The following is a 24,170-nucleotide window of genomic DNA, read 5'->3' as shown; positions in this document are numbered from 1 at the left end:
CGCTACCCACTACACTACCCACTACACCACACCAACCGCTACCCACTACACTACTCATTACACTATACTAACCGCTACCCACTACACTACCCACTACACCACACCAACCGCTACCCACTACACTACTCACTACACTATACTAACCGCTACCCACTACGCTACCCACTACACCACACCAACCGCTACCCACTACACTACTCACTACACTATACTAACCGCTACCCACTACACTACCCACTACACCACACAAACTGCTACCCACTACATTACCCACTACACTATACCAACCGCTACCCACTACACTACCCACTACACTATACTAACCGCTACCCACTACACTACCCACTACACCACACCAACCGCTACCCACTACACTATACTAACCGCTACCCACTACACTACCCACTACACCACACCAACCGCTACCCACTACGCTACCCACTACACCACACAAACTGCTACCCACTACATTACCCACTACACTATACCAACCGCTACCCACTACACTACCCACTACACCACACCAACCGCTACCCACTACACTACCCACTACACTATACTAACCGCTACCCACTACACTACCCACTACACCACACCAACCGCTACCCACTACACTACCCACTACACTATACCAACCGCTACCCACTACACTACTCACTACACTATACTAACCGCTACCCACTACACTACCCACTACACTATACCAACCGCTACCCACTACACTACCCACTACACTATACCAACCGCTACCCACTACACTACCCACTACACTATACCAACCGCTACCCACTACACTACCCACTACACTATACCAACCGCTACCCACCACATTACCCACTACACCACACCAACCGCTACCCACTACATTACCCACTACACCACACCAACCGCTACCCACTACACCACACCAACCGCTACCCACTACACTACCCACTACACCACACCAACCGCTACCCACTACACTACTCACTACACCACACCAACCGCTACCCACTACACTACCCACTACACCACACCAACCGCTACCCACTACACTACTCACCACACCACACCAACCGCTACCCACTACTCTACCCACTACACCACACCAACCGCTACCCACTACACTACCCACTACACCACACCAACCGCTACCCACTACACTACCCACTACACTATACTAACCGCTACCCACTACACTACCCACTACACTACCCACTACACCACACCAACCGCTACCCACTACATTACCCACTACACCACACCAACCGCTACCCACTACACTACCCACTACACCACACCAACCGCTACCCACTACACTACCCACTACACTATCCACTACACTACCCACTACACTACCCACTACACCACACCAACCGCTACCCACTACACTACCCACTACACCACACCAACTGCTACCCACTACACTACCCACTACACTACCCACTACACTACCCACTACACCACACCAACCGCTACCCACTACACTAACCACTACACCACACCAACCGCTACCCACTACACTACCCACTACACTACTCACTACACTATACCAACCGCTACCCACTACACTACCCACTACACTACCCACTACACTACCCACTACACCACACCAACCGCTACCCACTACACTACCCACTACACTATACCAACCGCTACCCACTACACTACCCACTACACCACACCAACCGCTACCCACTACACTACTCACTACACTATACCAACCGCTACCCACTACACTACCCACTACACTATACCACTACACTACCCACTACACTATACCAACCGCTACCCACTACACTACCCACTACACTATACCAACCGCTACCCACTACACTACCCACTACACCACACCAACCGCTACCCACTACACTACCCACTACACCACACCAACCGCTACCCACTACACTACCCACTACACTACTCACTACACTATACCAACCGCTACCCACTACACTACCCACTACACTACCCACTACACCACACCAACCGCTACCCACTACACTACCCACTACACTATACCAACCGCTACCCACTACACTACCCACTACACCACACCAACCGCTACCCACTACACTACTCACTACACTATACCAACCGCTACCCACTACACTACCCACTACACTATACCAACCGCTACCCACTACACTACCCACTACACTATACCAACCGCTACCCACTACACTACCCACTACACTACTCACTACACTATACCAACCGCTACCCACTACACTACCCACTACACTACCCACTACACTACCCACTACACTACTCACTACACTATACCACACAGTGTTGGAACTAATATAGTTGCTGTCTATCTATTTATCTATGTGACTCTCTATCTGTCTAACTGTCTGACTGTCTGTCTGTCTGTCTATCTCTCTGCCTCTCTGCTTGTCTATCTATTTATCTGTCTGTCTATCTATCTATCTATTTATCTGGCTGTATGTCTATCTATCTATCTATCTGTCTGTCTGTCTGTCTGTTTGTCTAAATATCTCTCTATTTACCTGTCTGTCTATCTATCTCTTTCTATTTATCTCTCTATTTATCTGTCTGTCTATCTATCTATCTATCTAGCTATCCATCTGTCTGTCTGTCTGTCTGCCTGCCTATCTATCTATTTATCTGTCTGTCTATCTATCTCTCTGCATATCTGTCTATCTATCTATTTATGTCTGTCTATCTTTCTCTGTCTATCTATTTGTCTGTCTGTCTGTTTGTCTGCATATCTATCTATCTGTCTGTCTATCAATCTATTTATCTGTCTGTCTATCTATCTATCTATCTATCTATTTATCTGTCTGTCTATCTATCTATCTATCTATCTATTTATCTGTGTGTCTGTCTAGTCAGTTATCAGTTGTATTTTAAATATGCTTTATTTAGCCACTTCGGCAAGTTTGTAAACAGTTTATGGTAACAAAAAAAGTTCAAGATATTGACCAACTTTGAATGAAACAAACCGAAATTCTATGCAAACCAAAGATCATCTACTACGATAAATATTTAAAAAGGTCAAAGGCATTAATCATAACAGTGTCTGAAACTGGAATTTGTACTTTTTTCAGTATTTCTTCTTTCTGTACAGCAGGACACAGTGAGAGTCATACTCAAAGTTTTATATAAGAGTAAAAATACTGTTTTGTACAGTAAAAATGATGGACAACTTCGTCCCTTTAGCTCCGCCTCCACCATCAAGATAAAACAAAAATCTGGTTCATAACATCTTATCGCCAGCGATAACCATACAATTTATAACTGACATTTTTGTAATGTAGCTCAATAAAACTTAAGAGTCTGTTGAAAGTAGATTTGGGCAATATGAAAATATTTTAGCATTAATGTGATAAATTTCACGATGAACAGCAGGCTTTTGTGAGCACATCGTGGACATCGTCAGTGCTTAAAGAGCACTGACCAACAGCACGTGTCATTATAAAGAGAGTATAATTTGGCCCAGTCCCATTTCTGATTGTTACCCCTGCTTCTTGTTTTTGAGTGTCACCCTAACGCCTTGGAACTGAGTTACAGGGTAGTGGTTGAGATCTTCCCTCTGAAATGGGACCCTCAAATAAAAAGAGCATCACTTCATTAACAGCTACCAGCGCTGCTCTGTAGGCGACCCTGCTAGTCTGCAGTGACAGCAGAGGAGGGTAAAGTTCAGCTCCTCACTGCTGGGCTTTAGTTACATTTAGGGCATCATATGCCTTCAAAGAGGGGGGCAATTATTTATTATCACCCACCCCTAATTCTTCAGTGATACGAAGCTGAAGTCAGATATTCACCAGGTTCTTGTTCAGATTTTCCTGTTCCACCTTAAATGGAGCAGCAGTTCTGACTCCTGAGGCACCAAAATGTAAAACCATTTAAGGTGGAACGGTAAAGTTAGCTAGCTACCGAGACGTCAGCACCACTAGTGATTTTTGTGCTCATTATGAAGAAAAGGACCAAAATACACTGAAACGACATTAAACTAAGATAAAACAGTGGTTATTGTCATTTTTTAACAGGGAAAATTCTCACATTTGTGCGTTTCTTTGATCTCTTGTTCTCCATCTTACCTGTTTTTCTTTTTTTCTCATATCACTCTGTTTAGAGTCTCTGAAAATCCTCCGTTTGGAGGGTCATATAGCCCCAACACTTCGCCCTCCCCCTCTATCTCAACAAGAATCAGGACACCCTACCCCTAGATGTGAATGCGGAATACAGATGGATAGGGCTGAGTGGTAGGGGCCTGAAATAGGATTGGGCCAAAGTTAAGTTTAATTAGATTTTGTGCAGCTCATTATGCAGAATATTACAGGTCAGTGGGCCAAGTTCTCTTCTTGAGAAAGGTCCTTCAAAAAAATCTCCATCATGATGTGTTCTTAAAGCGCAGAACTGTTCTCACCTTTGTGCTCTTGAGTGTGTAGATTCTGTTGTTACCTAAGAACAAACCCCACATAAGAGAACACTGGTGAGTCAGAGTCTTCGTCAAAACTGCGTAAGTGGGATTTAAGAAGAAATTTCGGTAACACTTTCTATGAATGTCACCTTTGTAAGCATCTATAAACACATTCATAACATGTTATAATGCATTCAAGGCATTATAAACATGGCTATAAATATTTATAAAAATGCATTATACATTATAGCCATGCTTATTATGCATTATGAATTGTTAACATAATACATTATAAATACGGTTCATAACAAATTATAAGAGCTCATAAGTGGTATTTGTCCGCTCTAAGTAAAGTGAAGCGTACTGTACTAAAGCCTCCTCCAGTGTTCAGAGTGAGGCTTCAAGTTGAAGTATTTACTGAAGGATTTACTGAAACACTAAAACATTCACAGTAAAGCTCATTACAGGCTTCAAATGTCAGAGTTTAAACTAGAGCTGCCATCAGTGTTTTACCCAATGTGGGAAAGGTAATGTACACCACCGTTAGCTTGGTATTTGTCTTTACTTTACGCTCTCCAAGCTGGAACTGACTTCATTGGCACTGACAGTATAACATGTTATTAACACTACTTATAATGCATTATATTAACAATTCATAATGTATAGTAAACATGGCTATAAAGTGTAATTCAGTGTAATTCATTTTTATAAATGTTTATAATCATGTTTATAATGCCGTATGAAGGCATTATAACTTGTTATAAATGTGTTTATAGATGCTTACAAACGTGACATTCATAGAAAGTGTTACCGAAATTTCAGTACCTCTTTCTGTGAGCATCTATAAACACATTCATAACATGTTATAATTCATTCATAAGGCACCATAAACATGGCTATAAATATTTATAAAATGAATTACACTTTGTAGCCGTGTTTATTATACATTATGAATTGTGAACATAATGCCTTATAAGCAGTGTTAATAACGTTATATCGTCAGTGCCAAAGAAGTCAGTCCCAGCTTGCAGAGTGTAAAGTGAGATAAATAAGTTTATTTACTCCATGAAATTTCCAGTGTTTTATTCCTCAGCGCTGGTGCTGTGAGAGCTGCAGCTTCAGGGCTTCAGTCCTGAATATTCAGACGCCCAAACCAGCCGCCCAGCTGCTAACATCTGCATGCTTAAAGTTTCTCTGCATGGTGAAATGGTTCATCAGACTGATGCAGAACGTGTTGTATATGGTTCTGTATAGAACCTTTTTGAAGAGAGTTCTATGTAGCAACAAAAAAGCTTGTAATCATTTCACCATGCAGAGAACCATTTAAGTATGAGTGTTCATGGTTCTATGTAGAACCATTGTCTTTACTAAAGAACCCTTGAAGAACCATCTGTATGTGGTGCAGACGGAGGGGAGAACTCCAGGATTTTTCTGAAGTCTGCGGCGTTTAAAGCTCCAGAGTGATGGATCTGATCAGAGTGCTGTGTGTTAACTGAGCAGTGATGGATATCTCTCCACCCAGAGAGAGAGAGAGAGAGAGAGAGAGAGAGAGAGAGAGAGAGAGAGAGAGAGAGAGAGAGGGAGACTGAGGGAGAGAGAGTTTGTGAGAGTGCTGACGCTGAACGTTCTCCTCACTGGACGTCTGCGTGACAGCCTCACAGTTATGGCCCGACTTTGCGGAGTCAGATGGTGGATGAAGTCATCAATAATAACACAAGGTGAGCAGACTGCATCACGGAGAGAGCGCAGGGGGACGGAGAGAGAGAGAGAGAGAGCGCAGGAGGACGGAGAGAGAGAAAGAAAACGAAAAGAAAAACACCAGCTCAGGGCTTTTCCCCCTCGGCCTGCCACCACTCCGGAGTTTCAGGAAGGTCCAAGGAGTTTAAATATTTTAACAGGAGGAGAGAGGAGGCCCCGGGCCCAGCGTGAAGAGAGCAGGAGGCGACAGGGAGAGAGAGGGAGAGAGAGAGAGAGAGAGAGAGTGACAGAGAGAGAGAGAGAGAGGTACAGAAGGACAAAGGGGGAGGAAAGAGAAGTCAGAGAGAAAAGCGGGAAAGAAAAAGAGAAAATGACAAGGAGAAAGAGAGAAAGGAACAGAGCATCTGAGGGAAAGCAAGAAAGAGAGAAAGAAGAAAATGTAAGAAAGAGATGGAAAGGGACAGAAATAACAGAGAAGATGGAGAGGAGCAGAGAAAAGAGTGACTTAAAGAGAGAAAGACAGCAGGAGAGAAAAAAGTGAGAAAAGACAAAAAAAGAGAATGAGGAAAGAGAGGAAGTGAGAGAAGGAGAGAGGTAGGAGAAAAAAAGAAGAAAGAGCACAAGCAAGAAAGTAGAGAGTGAAAGAGAGAGAGAAACCAGAGAAAGAGATGAAGAAGAAAGAGAGAAACTGATAAAGAGAGAGAGAAACAAAGAGGTTGATAGAGAAGGGGAAAGAGAGAGAAAAAAATAGAAAAAAGACAAGAAGAAGGAAAGAAAGAAAGAAAGAAAGAGAACGAAAAAGATGGAAAGAGAGACAGAAATAGAGAGAGACACCAATGGTGAGGCCCAGAGAAAAAGAGATAAGAAAGAGACGATGAAGACTGATAGAGAGAGATGGAGGGGGAGAAAGAAAGAGAGTAAAGGAGAGAGACAGATGAGAGCAAGACAGAAAGAGAAAGAAAATGGAGAGAATCAGGATAGAGAGAAAGAGAAAGAGAGGGGGGGGGAGTTAGATAGAGAGAGGGAGAGATAGAGAGAGAGTTGGACAGAGAGAGAGAGAGAGGAGAGAGAGAGGGGGGAGAGAGTTAGATAGAGAGAGAGAGAGGGAGAGATAGAGAGAGAGTTGGACAGAGAGAGAGAGAGAGAGAGAGAGAGAGAGAGAGTTCAGGTGACCTTCCAAACATTCCTGAAGGCTGAAGATGACTTCCTTTTCGCATTTCCCCATTCCACCTTAAATCGAGCAGCAGTTCCATTCTGTGCATGAATTTAACTGCTGCACCATTTAAGGTGGAACTGGAAAATTCGTACAAGAAGCTCAGGCTCCTGAATATAGCCTAACTGCTGCACCATTTAAGGTTGAACTGGAAAATTTGAACAGGAAGCTGAGGCATCTGAATATAGCCTAACTGCTGCACCATTTAAGGTGGAACTGGAAAATTTGAACAGGAAGCTGAGGCATCTGAATATATCCTAACTGCTGCACCATTTAAGGTGAACAGGAAAATTCGAACAAGAAGCTGAGGCTCCTGAATATAACTGCAGCACCATTTGTGACAAACTGCTCCCTCTGTGACACACAACACCTCTGCTAGCTGGCTCGTTAGCATGCTAAAGGCCACACGGCTCACAAGAACAGAAAGAAGGACATTTCAGTTCTACTCCAAGTTTATAGACAGAAAAAGCAGTTACTCACACATATTATGTACATAATGCTCAGACTTCTTAAAAAACATTTTGCATTGCAAAGTTTGCATGGCTAGCTGATTGGCTCACTGCTGTGGGTGAGTGAGTTCCATTTAAATAATCCGCTCCTCACTGTCGCCTCCTCCTCTTCTGAGGAGTGAGAGGTGAGTCAAAGAGGGTGAAGATAAGTTAAAAACAGAATTGAAACGAGGTTCGAGACTTGGCTCCTCTCAGTTCTTCCTCCTCATGCTGAGACACTGTCTCTCTTGGTGATGCTCACTTGCAGTCTGAACCCGCATCTCTGCAAAGCTGCTTTGGGTCAATGTCTGTAGAAAGTGCCATACAAAATAATGTAATTGAACTGCCTCCTTCAGTGTGTTGTGCTGAAGTCGCCACAGTTATGTTCAAAATCCCTGCAGCAGATTGTTTATGCAGCAGTAACGGCCCCTCGCTCTAATGGTCACTCTTCCTCTTCCACGTAAGTGGAGGGGAACCATCCCACCTGCAAGTCAAACATAAACAAGCTTAATCACATTAAAGCTGTTTCAAGCACATTCTTTTAAAAATATATGTATATAGTGGGGTGATAACAGTCTCTTTCTAAACAAGGAAAAGAGGCTCTTTCTCAAGCTACTTATTCATTGTAAGTGATACTGTAGGCGAGGCTTCACTTCCAGAAGATAAAGAGTATTTTGGTGTGTAATCAGGTGAGGGTGTGTGTTCCTTACCCTGCCGTTGACCTCTCCTCTCCACCAGCCATTAGCATACTTGGTGTAAATCTTCACTAGGTCTCCAACATGCAGAGAGAGTTCACGTGTGTCTCTGGAGCTGAAGTCATATCGCGCCAGCGCGATGCCAACGACACGGGGGCAAAACACTGGACAGACAAAGAGAAAGAGAACAGACAAAAAAGACATTTATGCCAAAATGATACGTCACGCATTAGGCTAGAAAGATTCATCACGCAACTTAGACTAGAAAGATACCTCATGCAACTTAGACTAGAATGACACCTCATGCAACTTAGACTAGAAAGATATCTCATGCAACTTAGGCTAGAATGATACCTCATACAACTTAGACTAGAATGATATCTCACGCAACTTAGGCTAGAAAGATACCCCATGCAACTTAGGCTAGAAAAATACCCCACACAACATAGACTGGAATGATATCTCACGCAACTTAGGCTAGAAAAATACCCCATGCAACTTAGACTAGAAAGATACCTCATGCATTAAGGTAGAAAAATACCCCACGCAACTTAGGCTAGAGAAATATCCCACGCATTAGTCTAGAAAGATACTCAATGCAACTTAGGCTAGAAAGATACCTCATGCAACTTAGGCTAGAAAGATACCCCTCGCATTAGGGTAGAAAGATACCTCATGCAAGTTAAGCCAGAAACACATCCCACGCAAGTTCATCCATGCACACACTTTGAGCTGCATAAAATCGCTTGTTATTTTCTAGAATTTCACAAAAAATGTGTTCTAAAATTTGACGCGAATGCTTTCTAAAATTCATAATGCAATGCAAGCTGCGTTGTGAGCACTGCAGCACAGGGAAGTACAGTGGGTTTTGACCTAAGCAGTGGCTGCAGAAGAGAAACTGAAAACTCTCTGTTCTTCCTTGGCTCAGTTCAGCAGCCATGAACACCACGTCTGCTTAGCTGTTTCTTTTTTTTGGGTCTATCAACAAGCAAAGCAGCAAACATTCCTCAACCTCAGCTGCTGCTGTGGCTGTTGGAATGAAGGCAGTGTTTACAGACACCCTAATCTGTGCATGGATCCCTTTGTTCTGAGATTTATAAGAAGACTCACTGAGCGTGAACAGCGTGCAGTGCTTTAGCGGAATGTTAGCATTAGCATTTCCGTACTTGAATGGGGGTATATTTCTGGCCTTAGTGATGGATGAAGGCAGAGAACAGAGAGAAAACAAAGGGAAGGATAAAGGTTTATGGCACTGTAGACTGAGAGAACAGATCAGATATGAACAAATATTAAACACAAACACTTACTGTCCTTTATGGCGTTACCTGTTTGCACAAATACACCTACGCAGCCATACAGTAAGAGTAAACAGCCAGATTCAGCTTTTTCCTTTTTGTTTTACTACTAAAAGCTGCACTTTTGAGGGGAAAAAGCATTTTTTTCTTCTAGTGAATGTTGTCATTATCGTGGGAGGGGGTTGGTACCCACAAAGCGATAAATACACACACAGAGGTAGAGCGAAAATGGGAATCCCACCACTTTTTCAAAATGTCTACATAATTCAATAATAAAGATGTAAACAGAGTCATTCAGAGTGGTTTGGTGTAAAACGCTCTGTTCTAGAGAAACTTGCTGAGTCAGAACTGTTCACAGTGGTGGTGATAGGAACCAGACGTCCACCTCTAAAAGCTCCCTCACAGAAAGTTCCTACATGAAGTGGTTATGAATTCACTGCCTGATGACTGAGACACTGTTTTATGATAGTTTTGAGAACTTAAACTCCATTCATGGTGGAGGGATACATGCAGGGCGCTGTGAGGCAAAATAGTCCCCAAAGAAAACGTATTATTTCAGATTTTCCACTATTTTCCATCATCAACATTCCATATAAACTCAGAAGACTCGTGTAGGTTCACTGGTGGTTCTGGATAGTAAATAAAATGTCTATATTTGTAGTCATGGCGACCCCTGGTTCCTATCACCGCCACTGTAAAGACATCTGGACCATTTCACACCAAACCACTCTGAATCACTCTGTTTACATCTCACACACTGGATTATGGCGGATTTATGAAAAATCGGTGGAAGGCAGGTTGTAGGGTACACAAAGAGGAAAGGCTAACGGTAATGCTAACTCTAGCCGTACCTGACCAGAAAGGTGAAGTGGACGGAGGGATAAAGCCGGTGCTGCTGGGAGACAGAGCAGTAAAGCCGCAGAGCGCGGGAGCTTTACCGCAGTGGCAGAGGAGAGAAAAAAACTTCAAATAAGGCATTTTAGACAGAAAGCAGGAAAACTGTTAGACGGCCTGGGAAGAAAAACTGAGAAGAGAACTGAAATAGGAAAAACTCAGTTTTCACAGACGTAAAAGTGGCATATATAAAATACATTCTCATAAAAAAAAATAAAAAAATTATAAATTAGCAGAGCCAAAAATGAAAAAAACTTTGTTATTTTACTGATCTTAACAATAAATCGTTAAACAAACAGCTGCAGTAAATTAATATGGGAGAGATTTTCTCTTTGGCTACTTTGAATGTAAGACAGTCTTAGGCTTTGTTCACACAGCAGGTAAAAGTGGCCCAAATCTGATCTTTTTCTTCATGTGTGACACAGATGTGTGTCAGTGTGAACAGATAAACACACTGAATCTGACATTTTCAATTCTGATTTAAGACGCTTTCATATGTGGTACTGAAATCCGATACGTATCCGATCTGCAACAATATGTGACACTCCGTTCTTTTGCGCATGCGGCTCAGTTTAGGAGCTGATCTGTTCAGACTGATCACATTTAAGATCACATTTAAAAGATAATCTGAACAGCCAAACAAAAAAATCGGATTTGGTGAGAAAATCAGATTTGGGCCACTTTTACCTGCAGTGTGAACGTAGCCTTTTAGAGAAAGGAGAGTCAGTACTGATCCACTCAGCACTGATGGCTTCAAACAGCTGAAAAACACTGCTGAGCTAGTTTGAGTTTAATGTGAGACCAAATATTCTCTATATGGTTTAGTCTGGACTCTGACCAGCCCAAAACCATGGTCTCGAGACCATAACCTAGCGGCCTCTGTCTCGACCTCATTTGGACTTGTCTTGGGGTATGAGGGAACTGAAAACTGAATTATTACTGAACATCAACAAAACCAGAATAAACAGAAGAGAACAGTCCTTTCTCTGCATCAGGGATTCACACACTTTTGCATTTCGTGGCCCAAATTATCACAAAAGCTTCTGCAAATTTAACTGATCAGATCATCTTTCTCTGACTCTCCTAATGAGAAGCTGATTTGGCAGCTACTGAGTGCTGCACGTCAGGCTGAAGAGAGGAAAGCTGAGGAGTTCAGCTCAATTCCACAGGTTTAAATACATATTCATGGTGTTTAGTCTAAGTTTTGAGTTTCAAAGCCTCGTTTATAAAAACCTCTGACCCCCTCTTTTCAGTTTTCATGAGAATGTGGCAGCATTTCTGGATCCTGTTCATATTCGGTTTCTTCTTTGTGTTTTAGAGTTTTAACTTGTATTTATGGATGCAGTGATGAACTGTTTTCACAGACAGTGGTTTTCAGAAGTGTTTCTGAGCCCATGCAGTGATTTCCACTACAGAATCATGTCTGTTTTTAATGCAGTGCTACCTGAGGACCCAAAGATCACGGCCAGCAAATACTGGTTTTCGGCCTTGTCCCTTACATACAAAGATTTCTCCAGATTCTCTGAATCTTTTAATAATATTTTGTACCGTAGATGATGAAAAACAGAAGTTCTTTGCTGTTTTATGTTGAGAAACGTTATTCTTGAATTGTTGCACTATTTAATGGTGCAGTCTTTCACAGAGTGGTGAACCCCTCCTCATCTTTACTTCTGAAAGACTCCGCCTCTCTGAGATGCTCTTTTTTATACCCAATCATGTTACTGACCTGTTGTCAATCAACCACCAGGTGTTTTTTTATTACACGAATCTATCAGTTTTTATTGCCTCTGTCCCAACTTTACTGAAATGTGTTGCATTAAATTCAAAATCCGGGCAAATATTTTCCAAAATTGCATTTTGTTTTTATTTATATTTTGTACAGCGTCCCATCTTTTTTGGAAACGGAGTTGTATAATGTAATAATAAACAATAATGTTTCATATATATATATATATATATATATATATTTATATATATATATATATAGTGAGAGAGAGAGAGAGAGCGAGAGGTAGAGAGATACATAGTCTTTTACCATAATAATAATTATATAACAACCATTAAAATAAATAGAAGTGTCTATTTCTATAAGAACATTTGTTTTTGTAAATTTACATTCTATTTCTGTAAATTAACAACAGCAGCATTTAGATTACAGCACCAATCCATTCCTTGCCTTATTTTACTATCTTTATATTTAAACAGTGGATCCAGTAGTGACTGCAGTATTAAATTAGACAGGTGTAGGTTCACTGGTGGTTTTGGATAGCGAACTATTTCACACCAAATCACGCTGAATGACTTTGTTTACATCTCGACTATTAAATTCTGCAGATTTTTAAAAAAAATTGGCTGGAATTCCCCTTTAACTTGAGTTCATTTCTCTGCTGGATGTGAACTTTTATGACAGTAATGCTGTTGTTGGATCACTTTCTTTACAGCCAGCGTAGTGTCTAATGCACCTTTGGGCTGGTGTTCTGACAGATCTGACTGTGGGAGTGTGTTGGAGTGTGTTGGAGTGTGTGTGAGGGCCTGTCAGAGCAGCAGCTGCACAGAACAAAAACATCTGAGCGTCCAGACACGCAAACCAGCAAATGTCAAATTCACAATATGCTCCCTCCTCTGGGGGAAACCAGCGCTGCTGACGTTTTATTATTCGTTTTTTTTTGTTGTTGTTTTTTTTTGCTGATTCATTGTCGGCCACAAAAAAGAAGCAAAATAAACACCTGCGTTGTGTGTAATTGGTAGTGGACGCAGCGGCTGCGTTCCCTCGGTTAGGTGTGGAGGTATGTATGGCGCGGCGTGAGGGTTCGGATCAGACGTGCCGGCTGTGTTTGTGTATCTGAATCTGTTCTGGAAGTTTCTGCCGCGCTTATCAAACACGCTGCAGATGTTTTCCTTTGTGTCTGAACGTGTTTACAGACCGCAGCGTCTGCAGAGCCGCCGGTCTGTCTGTCTGTCTGTGGGTCTGGAGGCCCGGGAGCCGCCGGAGAGTTCGGCTGGGGGGCGAGGAGGGCTGTTGGGGTGGAGCTCTGAGTGATGGCTTTAATGTAACACCACGCACAGAGGATGGAGAGAGAAGAGGGACAAAAGAACAAAAAACAACAAAAAAATCCCCAAATGCACATCCACTCACTCACCTGTACACTCTCTATCACTCTCTCTCATTTCTCAGTCTATTCTTCTCATCTATCTCCCTCTATTAGTCCCTCTCTTATGTTGCTCTCTGTTCTCTCTCTATTCTCTTTTCTCTCCTCTCTCTATTCTCTCTCTTCTGTCTCTATTCTATTCTCTCTCTAATTTCTCTCACAGCTTTCTCTCTGTGTCTCTCTCTTATGTTGCTCTTTTCTCTCTCTATTTCTTCTCTATTCTCTTCTCTCTATATTCTCTCTCTCTTCTGGCTCTCTCTATATTCTCTCTTCTCTCACTTTAATCTCTCTGTTAGTCTCTCTTTCATGTCTCTATCTATTCTATCCACTCTTTATTCTCTCTTCTATTGTCTCTCATTTTCTCTTCATTTCTTTTCTCTCGATTCTCTTTCCTCTCTCTATCCACTCTCTATGTTCTCTCTCCTCTTTTCTCTCTCTATTCTCTCTTCCGTCTCTCTTTTCTCTCTCTTCTCTCCTCTCCCTATTCTCTCTCATGCCTCTCTATAGTCTCTCTTCTGTCCCTCTCTATTCTCTTCTCTCTTTATATTCTATCTCTTCTCTCTCTCTTTGATCTCTGTCTTTCTCTCTGTCAGTCTCTCATGTCTGTCTCTATTCTCTCCTCTCTTTATTTTCGCTTATTGCTCCTCTCTCTATATTCTCTCCATTTCTTCTCTCTCCTCTATTCTCTCTCTCTCTCTCTCTCCCTCTCTCCCCTCATCATCATGCTCTGTTTGTTCAGTGAAATTAAAGTTTATCCCTCTTCTCCTCTTTCATTGCTCATCGTTCTGACTTTATTATAAAACAGGTTAAATCAGCCCACAGGAGAAGAACGATGATGATGACTGTGTGTGTGTGTGTGTGTGGTGTGTGTGTGTGTGTGTGTGTGTGTGTGTGTGTGTGGTGTGTGTGTGTGTGTGTGTGTGTGTGTGTGTGTGTGTGTGTGTGTGTGTGTGTGTTTTCACATTAAGCCAAAACACACAGCAGTATTTTATCTCTGCTGGCCACTTTATCGAGCACACTGCTCATTTAGCTTTATTAAAACACAGATATTGAAATGACTGATTAATATAAACCGTTAATATCAGTGTTTTAATGGATCGATACTCCAAAAGGAAACAACAGGCTGCTAAAAGCAGACGGAGTCACTGACCTGTGGTGGTGTTGTCTGTGTGAATACAGTCTCTGCCCAGAGCTCTGTAGGGAACCTTCAGTGTCGTGTCCAGACTGCGGAACCCTTCTCTGAGTGAGTGGTGCTTGTAGTACTCCACCAGACCCTGAACGGCAAACAGCACCTTAATCACTCATTAAACTGAATTTATTTCATTATGTTTTTATTCTGACACTGACTCTGACTGTGACTCTGATTCTGTGACTCTGATTCTGATTGTGACTGATTTTGACTGTGACTCTGACTCTGACTGTGATTCTAATGCTGATTCTGACTCTGACTGTGATTCAGATCCTGATTCTGATTCTGACATTGACTCTATGACTAAATCTGATTCTGACTGTGACTCTGATTCTGACTCTGATTTTGACTGTGACTCTAACTGTGATTCTGACTGATTCTGTGACTCTGATTCTGACTGTGACTGATTTTGACTGTTCTGATTCTGAGTGTGACTCTGAATCTGATGCTGATTCTGACACTGATTCTGACTGACTCTGATTCTGATTCTGACTGTGATTCTGAATCTGATTTTGATTCTGATTCTGACTCTGACTGATTCTGATTCTGATTGTGACACTAATTCTGACACTGACACCGAATGTGATTCTGATTCTGATTGATTCTGATTCTGACTGTGATTCTGATGTAATTCTGATTTTGATTGCGATTGATTCAGAATTATAGTTAGATTCTTACTGTGAATCTAATAGATTGTGACTGTGATTCTTATTCTGTCTCTATTCTCTTCTCTCTTTATTCTCGCTTATCGCTCCTCTCTCTATATTCTCTCCATTTCTTCTTTCTCTATTTTCTCTTCTCTCTCTCTCTTCCCCTCATCATCATTTAAATTTAAGTTTATCCATCTTCTCCTCTTATTATAACTCTGATTCATACTTAGATTCTGATTGTGATTCTTATTCTGATTCACCATCAAATTTAGACTCAGATTTTGATTCTAATGCTCTGTTCATGCCTCTCCAGTACAGCAGTGGTGATCACATCAAATGGTAAATGTGATACTGGTAATTAATACTTTATAACACTTTTCTGCAGCCTTGTAACCTTTGATCACGAAACCTGCCCTACACTATCGGTGAATAAAGACGCAGCACAAATCAAACTCTCTCACCAGTACAGTCTTAAAGGTCCTGCTCTCCGCGATGTAGAAACAGCCGTCTCTGGTCAGGATCTTAATGTGCTTCACTTCATTGTTGTACCTGGAGAGGAGAAGACTGTTAGCTCACCTGCTCTGGGTCACTACAGTGGACAGTGTCCTCCAATAATTCAGGGCCCAAAAAAGGCTTATTCTGCTTTTTAATCTACTCTTTTCCTTTACTAACATGATCGATGCTGCAGTTGCATTTATTTTGATATGCAAAGAATGTTTATATATGGCAAAGCCAGAGATTAGCCACTTTTGGCTCCCTTTCAATGGATGGTTCCTTAAAGAACCATTGTTATACAAACCCAATTCCAGAAAAGTTGGCACAGTAGGAAAAATGTATGTAAAATCAGACCTATATTCAATTGAAAACAGTACAAAGACAAGATATGTAATGTTTCAACTAATTAACTTGATTGTTTCTTGGTGTTGTCTTGCTGAAAGTAGGGATGTCCCTGAAAAAGACGTCGTCTAGAGGGCAGCTTTAAAATGTATATGTATCCCTAAGCGTTAATGGTGTTTTCACATAGGTGCAGTTTCCCCACTAACAACCCCCCACCTCATGACAGATGCTGGATTTAGAACTTTACATTGGTAACAATCTGGATGGTCCTTTTCTTCTTTGATTCAGAGAACACAACAGACCATGATATATGTTTCCACTGAGCATTAGTCCATATCAGATGAGGTTGAGCCCAGAGAAATCGGCAGCGTTTCTGGATGTTGTTGACATATAGCTTTGTTCTTGCAGAGCAAAGTCTACACTTGCATTTGTAGTTTCTGATTCTGATTGTGATTCTAATTATAATTCTATAATTCATAGTTTGATTCTGATTCTGTTTGTGATTCTTATTTTGATTCACTGTCAAATTTAGACTCAGGTTCCGACTGTAATGCTCTGCTCATGCCTTTGCTGTTCAGTAGTGGTGATCATATCAAATGATAAATGTGATGTGGCACTGGTAATTAATACTTTATAACACTTTTCTGCACCCTTGTGATCACAAAACTCATTCTAAAGAAATCTGGACTTTATGTTGGTAACAATTTGGATGGTTCTTTTCTTCTTTGGCCTGGAGAACCAAATGTCCATTATTTCCATAAACAATCTGAAAGTTTGACTCATCAAACAACAATACATGTTTCCACTGAGCATCAGTCCATTTCTGTCCAAGCCCAGAGAAGTCGGCGGTGTTTCTGGATAATGTTGATAACTAGCTTCATCCTTGCATAGTAAAGTCTAAACTTGCATTTGTAGATGTAGTGAACTGTGTTTACTGACTAGGGTTTTCTTAAGTATTCCTGAGCCCATGTGGTGACATTCATCACAGAAGCATGTTCGTTTTTAATGCAGTGCTGTCTGAGGGGTTGAAGATCTTTCAGTATTGGTTTTTCGGCCATGCTCTTTACTGACAATAGTAGTGGATGATATACTGGTTCATCTGGTATACCAGGTGAAATTCTTTTTAAGGTATTAGTTTTGTCATTACTGTTATACTGGCATGCAAGCAAATGCAGATAACGCTACGTACAAACAGTGCAGACCACGCTGATTCCCTCACCCCTCCACTGTTGAAATATTTGAACTTCGTGCCACTAAACCAAACCTAGAGTAGAAAAAAGTCTGAGTATTTGAAGCTACATTATCTCCATCTGCTTCAGGACCATCTGCACTCTTCAAAACAACAAATAATAACAGGTCATTTATTCCGGTTGTCGGTAAAATGCCAGATGTATTTGGCCACCTGCTGCTTCTGTTTGTTTATCCAATTTATCCAATAGCGCCTATTATTGTTTTTCCAAAACACGAGTGGATCAGAGCTGGTGGCAATGAGTTTCACTTTTTCACCAAAATCAATCAAACACAATTATTCCTGCCATCCGAGACCGAGCAGATGAGGACCAGCAGACAAACAGCGAAAAGCATGAAGGGATGAAACTCATTCACACTGAGAAATGTGTCCTCATTTTTCACAACATTCAAAACAGGGCAACATATGCGCCCATCAAAAGTTTCAAAAGTCTGTAGTTCCTTTAGAAGCTTCAATGCAGAAGTCAGAGATGTAAATTCCAGACAAAATCAGCCAGAAGTTATTCATTTTTCAGAAAACACGTTTAACAGAAAATGACACAGAAGCCTCTAATCTCAGCTGTGTGAGTGTTTAGTGTGTGACTCTTTCCCTTTATTCCAGCTTCCATTCTTTTCAGGAGACTCACTTTCAGCTCCTCAAAGAATCTGCAGACACACCTCCAAAGTTCAGTCTTAGAAGCTGGTTGATCATTTTCTGAAGTAATCAAACACATTCAGTGGTGTTGAGGATGCTGGACTATATTAAAAATGTTTACGCATTTATAAACTAAAATTTTGCTCAAATGCTCCATATTAACCCTTTCATTTTGGTGGTTATGTCAGTGGTTATATCAGAGAACTTGTCATTAGGAGAATTGCCACTCTGTAATGTAGTACCTCAGGAGCGCCCTCTAGCGTTTGAGAAACCTAGAAGACATTACAGAGCGGCAATTCTCCTCACTGCAAGTTCTCTGATGTAACCACTGACATAACTGCCTGAATATTTTTAATAGCTTTGGATTCCGCCTTTCTATACATTAATAACAGCGAAATTAAAGACGCTTGCCCAAATGCTGCTGCACTGAAGCCACACCAGCTCTTTCTGCTGGTCCTGAGGTGGGTTTGCTTTGTCTATTTAAAAGCTGACTTTCTGCTTAACATGGATAAAACAGTAACTCAGCCAAATAATCCACTCAGCATCAGCTTTCCAGGCTCCTGTGTGGAGTCACACTCTTATTATTCAGTCAGACTACACTTTAGAAATAAAGGTACTGGACTGTCACTGGGTCAATTCCCCTCTTGTCACTGGGGTGGAACCCTCAAGGGTCCATCTCAGTACCTTTAGTCAGGGAACATAACTGAACCATAATCCACTGAAATGATATGTTCTAAGCTGTACTGACTCCACACACCCCGTCTCGTCTCCAGGCTTTTATTTTACTGTTCTGTTTAAAACATTCGGTTATGAAAAGGTACAAATACGAACTTTTCACCTGGAAACACTTATTTAAGGTTCACAATCAGACCTTAAAACCACTGTTGGAGCTTTGAGGAACATTTACACTGTTTGTACCTCGATGAACGAAAAATGTACCTGAACAGAACCTTTATTTCTAACAGTGTAGCTCATATTAATGGAGAGTGTAATGGAAATTAAAACAGAAAACAGGTGTGTTTGTAAACCACACAGGTTTAACACAGATCTATCCAAAGCTGACATTTTAAAAGTTTATTTGTGGCTTTGGAGATTTGGTAGAAAACAATGCTCTGCCCTCAGCCTTGTATGGGGTGTACGAGTCAAACAGGCTCAGCTCTCGACTAAAATATGAACATACACGCTGAAAAGCAGGTAGCAACGGTTGCTAAGCAGTGATTGAAGGGCTGCATTTCTGCATAATTAAATAGTTAAGATGTAAACAGAGTGGTTCAGAGTGGTTTGGTGTGAAACGCTCCGTTCTAGATAAACTTACAGAGTCAGAACTGTTCACAGTGGTGGTGATAGGAACCAGACGTCCACCTCTAAAAGCTCCCTCACAGAAAGTTACTACATGAAATGGTTATATATTCACTGCCTGATGACTGAGACACTGTTTTATGATAGTTTAGAGAACCTAAACTCCATTCATGGTGGAGGGATACATGCAGGGCGCTGTGAGGCAAAATAGTCCCCAAAGAAAACTTATTATTTCAGATTTTCCACTATTTTCCATCATCAACATTCCATATAAACTCAGAAGACTCGTGTAGGTTCACTGGTGGTTCTGGATAGTAAATAAAATGTCTATATTTGTGTTGTAGTCATGGCGACCCCTGGTTCCCATCACCTCCACTGTAAAGACATCTCTAAAGAGTCTCTACCGATGCCAGAGTAATTGGGAGAGTTGTGGGAATTCCCAGTGATTGGAGGGCTGAGGAAAACAAGGCGGGTATTCACTGCAAAAATTGATCTCTTAGCAAGTAAAAAAATCTTAGATCTAATATATATCTAATATTTCTCATTAGGAGATTGTTGCGAGAATACAATAAGATTTTTTAACTTTTTGTCATTTGCCAATGGAATAAGACACTTTTACTGGATAAAATTACTTAAAACAAGTATAAAATGTCTAAAAATAGGTTAAATAATCTTATAATATGCCAACATCAATCTCATAATGTGAAATATCAGATATATTGACTATATTTAAGATGTTTTCACTCCCTAAGGTGTCATTTTTGGCAGAGTTGAGATGGTCTGATTGGCTCAGTCCCTGATGTTTACATCTAGTCGCGCCCCATTCCAGTAGTACAGTAGAAGGCTTGTGTCGTTTCCTGGATACTGAACTGTACACTACTGATGAAGCGCAGCGTGCAATATGCAGTACACACTGGAGCTCTATGCAGTGTACAGTACACAGTATGCTATTTCGAACACAGCCTATGTGTCCTCAAACATTCGAAGGCCAGAGTATCCGTATGTTATAAATGTTATGTTCCATACATTCCTATGACAACCTGCCCAAACAGAGCAAAATAAAAACAAGGCAAAACAGGACGAAAAGTATAAAGGTCACGGCTGAGGTCAGCCAGGCCAAACGCAGAGCTTCTGACCGTCTACAGCTTTCCGCATCTTCACCACAGTGCACTGCAGGAGGGAGTAAAGCGTGTACCGCACTACAGATCAGAGAATAAAGAGTGCAGATCATACAGAGCGTCAGGGAATAAAGAGTGTAACTTACACAGCGTGGGTGCACACTCCATTAAACCTAACACGCTTCACTCTCAGCTGTGTGCAAACAGAGCAATGCATAATGCATTCACTCGCTCTGAGCTTTACAGTGCGCTATAACACCGAGTCCCAACTGCATTTATGAATCAGAATCAGTTTTAACCTTCAGAATTTCAGTTATCACCAGAAATAATGAGATCATGCTGTAATTTTGTATGAATTATTTCTGACTCACAGCACACTGACAGTGCAGTTATTGTTTTAGGGACAGAAACAACATCCTGAACGTTTTTGTTCATGTTCTGCTCACTTTTTGACATGGAAACAAACAGAAAAGGTGCAAACTGAACCCGTCATACAGCAGGGAACTCATTCTGAAAGCAGTCCGAGCTGAAACACTCCTTATAACTTCAGCTAGGATGGGCGGGGCTAAATTGCTGTAGGCTGAATGGGCAGAAGGCTGAACGGGTGGGGCTAAACTGCTGTAGACTGAATGGGCAGAAGGCTGAATGGGTGGGGCTAAACAGCTGTAGGCTGAATGGGTGGGGCTAAACTGCTATAGACTGAATGGGCAGAAGGCTGAATGGGTGGGGCTAAACAGCTGTAGACTGAATGGGCAAAGCCAAACTGCTGTAGGCTGAATGGGCAAAGCCAAACTGCTGTAGCCTGAATGGGCAAAGCCAAACTGCTGTAGGCTAACTGGGGGGCTATAGTGCTGAAGGCTGAATGGGTGTGGCTAAACTGCTCTAGGCTGAATGGGCAGGGCTAAACTGCTGTAGGCTGAATGGGTGGGGCTAAACTGCTGTGGGGTGAATGGGTGGGGCTAAACTGCTGTAGTCGGATTGCGTGGGGCTGAATGGGCATATGCAAATTAATTCATGTTTATGACATCACAGACATGGTGAATTCAAAACGTGCTGTTTAGGTTCCATGTATGGATTATATGTACAGGGGAACGAATGGAACTTTATTAATGTTTACATACTACCTCAAACTCTCTCACTCAGCATTGCTTTCCATGATATGGGCCCTTTAAATAGAAGAGTAAAATGATGATGAATCCAGACTTCAGTATTCAGTGATCTACACTACAGACAGATCTTACTTGATGCTGATGGCGTATTCACTGCACTCTCGGCTGCGGTGTCTGATCAGGTAGGTGCTGTTCTCTCTCTCCATCAGCTCCGCCTCCGCGTGGTGACGCTCCATCAGCCCTGCAAACCTGCACATGCATATAAGTACATACACACTCAGTTTATACAATTAAACAGATTCTTCAACATTTCTGCATAATTAAATGGTTGAGATGTAAACAGAGCGGTTCAGAGCGGTTCAGAGTGGTTCAGAGCGGTTCAGAGCGGTTTGGTGTGAAACGCTCTGTTCTGGATAAACCTACAGAGTCAGAACTGTTCACAGTGGTGGTGATAGGAACCAGACGTCCACCTCTAAAAGCTCCCTCACAGAAAGTTACTACATGAAATGGTTATGAATTCACTGCCTGATGACTGAGACACTGTTTTATGATAGTTTTGAGAACTTAAACTCCATTCATGGTGGAGGGATACATGCAGGGCGCTGTGAGGCAAAATAGTCCCCAAAGAAAACTTATTATTTCAGATTTTCCACTATTTTCCATCATCAAGATTCCATATAAACTCAGAAGACTCGTGTAGGTTCACTGGTGGTTCTGGATAGTAAATAAAATGTCCATATTTGTGTTGTAGTCATGGCGAGCAGCGGTCTCTGCGGGTCCGCAGATGTGCTATTTCCATTTTACTAGTTTAAGTTTCGTGTTCTTCCCTACGTAAGTACATGGAAACCAACACAACTTTTGTTTACCACCACCAGACCCTGCTACAGATAAGGCAGTACCGTCTGCTGCCTGTGCACTGTTTTGTATTTATTGTAAGTCTTTCGTAGTTATTTATTGTACTGTATTGTCTGCACTGTGTTTATTGTATTGTCTTGCACTTGTGTTCCTGTGTTGGTCCTGGAGGAAGGTTGTTTGGTTTCACTGTGTACTTGTATAGAGCTGGAATGACAATCAAGCCTGACTTGACTTCACTTGATTCCACAGTGTAATGGCTCACGGCTCATTTTATTAAAAAATGACAACCAGTTGATTTTTGATCATCTCTACTGAGTCAACACAATCACAGTCTGTTCAGACTGAAACTGGAGCATCACTTCATTACTGTTAATTATTATTAATCATGTTTTAGTGTTTAATTGATGAATATGAAGTCCTCACCAGAGCTGTGAAGAGTAGTCGACCGGTCTGGGGACCTGAAGGACGGCAAAAATCAGAGTTTAAATGTGTAGCCAGGTTATAAACCACAGTGCAGTGTTAATCTTAAAGGAATATATTGTCAATAAGAACTTAATCTCAATCTACTGTATCTGTAACATATGACTGAATACTATGACCAGAAACTTCAGCACATACTGCAAATAACGGTATCTTGTCAGGTGAAATTATCTTAAATGTAGTCAGTACATATAATATTTCTCATGTTGGGACTGCTGTAAGCATATTATCAGATTATTTACCTTCTTCTAGCGAATTCTAGCAATTTTTTGTGTTTTAGGCAATTTTATTAAGTGAAATGATCTCAATATATTATAAATCAATATGTCTGTTTTAAGAATAATATAATGAGAAAAAAAGGCTTGAAATAAATTGAATAATCTTATCATAATCCTTCAACCATCTCAGAATTTACAGACTCATTTAAGACAATAAATCAATTATAGGTCAATTAATGCACAATAATAGTCAACTATCAAAATAGCAGCCCTAAAGTAAACGCATCTAAATGACTGTCTGTGCTGATTGTATGTACACTGCAAATACAGTAGATAGCACATTATGTTGAAAGTTGCTGGAGTATTTCTTTTATTATAACATATGTCATTAAAGGACCCATATCCTACATTTTTTCTTGCATTTATTGTATTTTATTTGTCCACTTATAACATCTATGTGGCTTTATTCACAAAAAATATGGTCATAATTAATTTCTCCAGCCATTTCCAACCTCGTTTTACCGCTTAGTATTAAACAGACTGCACCTTTAATACTGTTACATGCAAATGAGCTCTGGTCTGATTGGCTGTGACTCATTCAAACATCTCTCACAGCTGGAACACTATATAACTTCAGTGTGAATGGGCGTGGCTAAACTGCTGTAGGCTAAATGGGCTGATGTGCTATATGAAAATGGGTTGGCTCTTTGTGACATCACAGAAATATTGAAT

General features: G+C 41.2%; 1 protein-coding gene across 1 annotated transcript in view; it reads right to left on the bottom strand.

Annotated features, from left to right (window-relative positions):
* Positions 1-7,714: 7,714 nt before the first annotated feature.
* The window catches only part of vav3b (vav 3 guanine nucleotide exchange factor b), a 92,594-nt gene continuing 76,138 nt past the window's right edge, over positions 7,715-24,170 (bottom strand). Inside the window, exons 22-28 of the mRNA XM_036556610.1 lie at positions 23,164-23,198; positions 22,018-22,134; positions 16,102-16,189; positions 14,979-15,075; positions 10,610-10,690; positions 8,479-8,627; positions 7,715-8,252 (exon numbers count right to left, since the gene is read on the bottom strand). Of these exons, the coding sequence (XP_036412503.1) occupies positions 8,211-8,252; positions 8,479-8,627; positions 10,610-10,690; positions 14,979-15,075; positions 16,102-16,189; positions 22,018-22,134; positions 23,164-23,198 (609 nt within the window). The 3' untranslated portion in view covers positions 7,715-8,210. The remainder of the gene's footprint in view (positions 8,253-8,478; positions 8,628-10,609; positions 10,691-14,978; positions 15,076-16,101; positions 16,190-22,017; positions 22,135-23,163; positions 23,199-24,170) is intronic.

Source organism: Colossoma macropomum, unplaced genomic scaffold, assembly GCF_904425465.1.
Source record: "Colossoma macropomum unplaced genomic scaffold, Colossoma_macropomum, whole genome shotgun sequence".
NCBI lineage: Eukaryota > Metazoa > Chordata > Actinopteri > Characiformes > Serrasalmidae > Colossoma > Colossoma macropomum.
The sequence above is the reverse complement of the archived record's forward strand: the minus strand, read 5'-3'. Positions and strand labels throughout refer to the sequence as shown.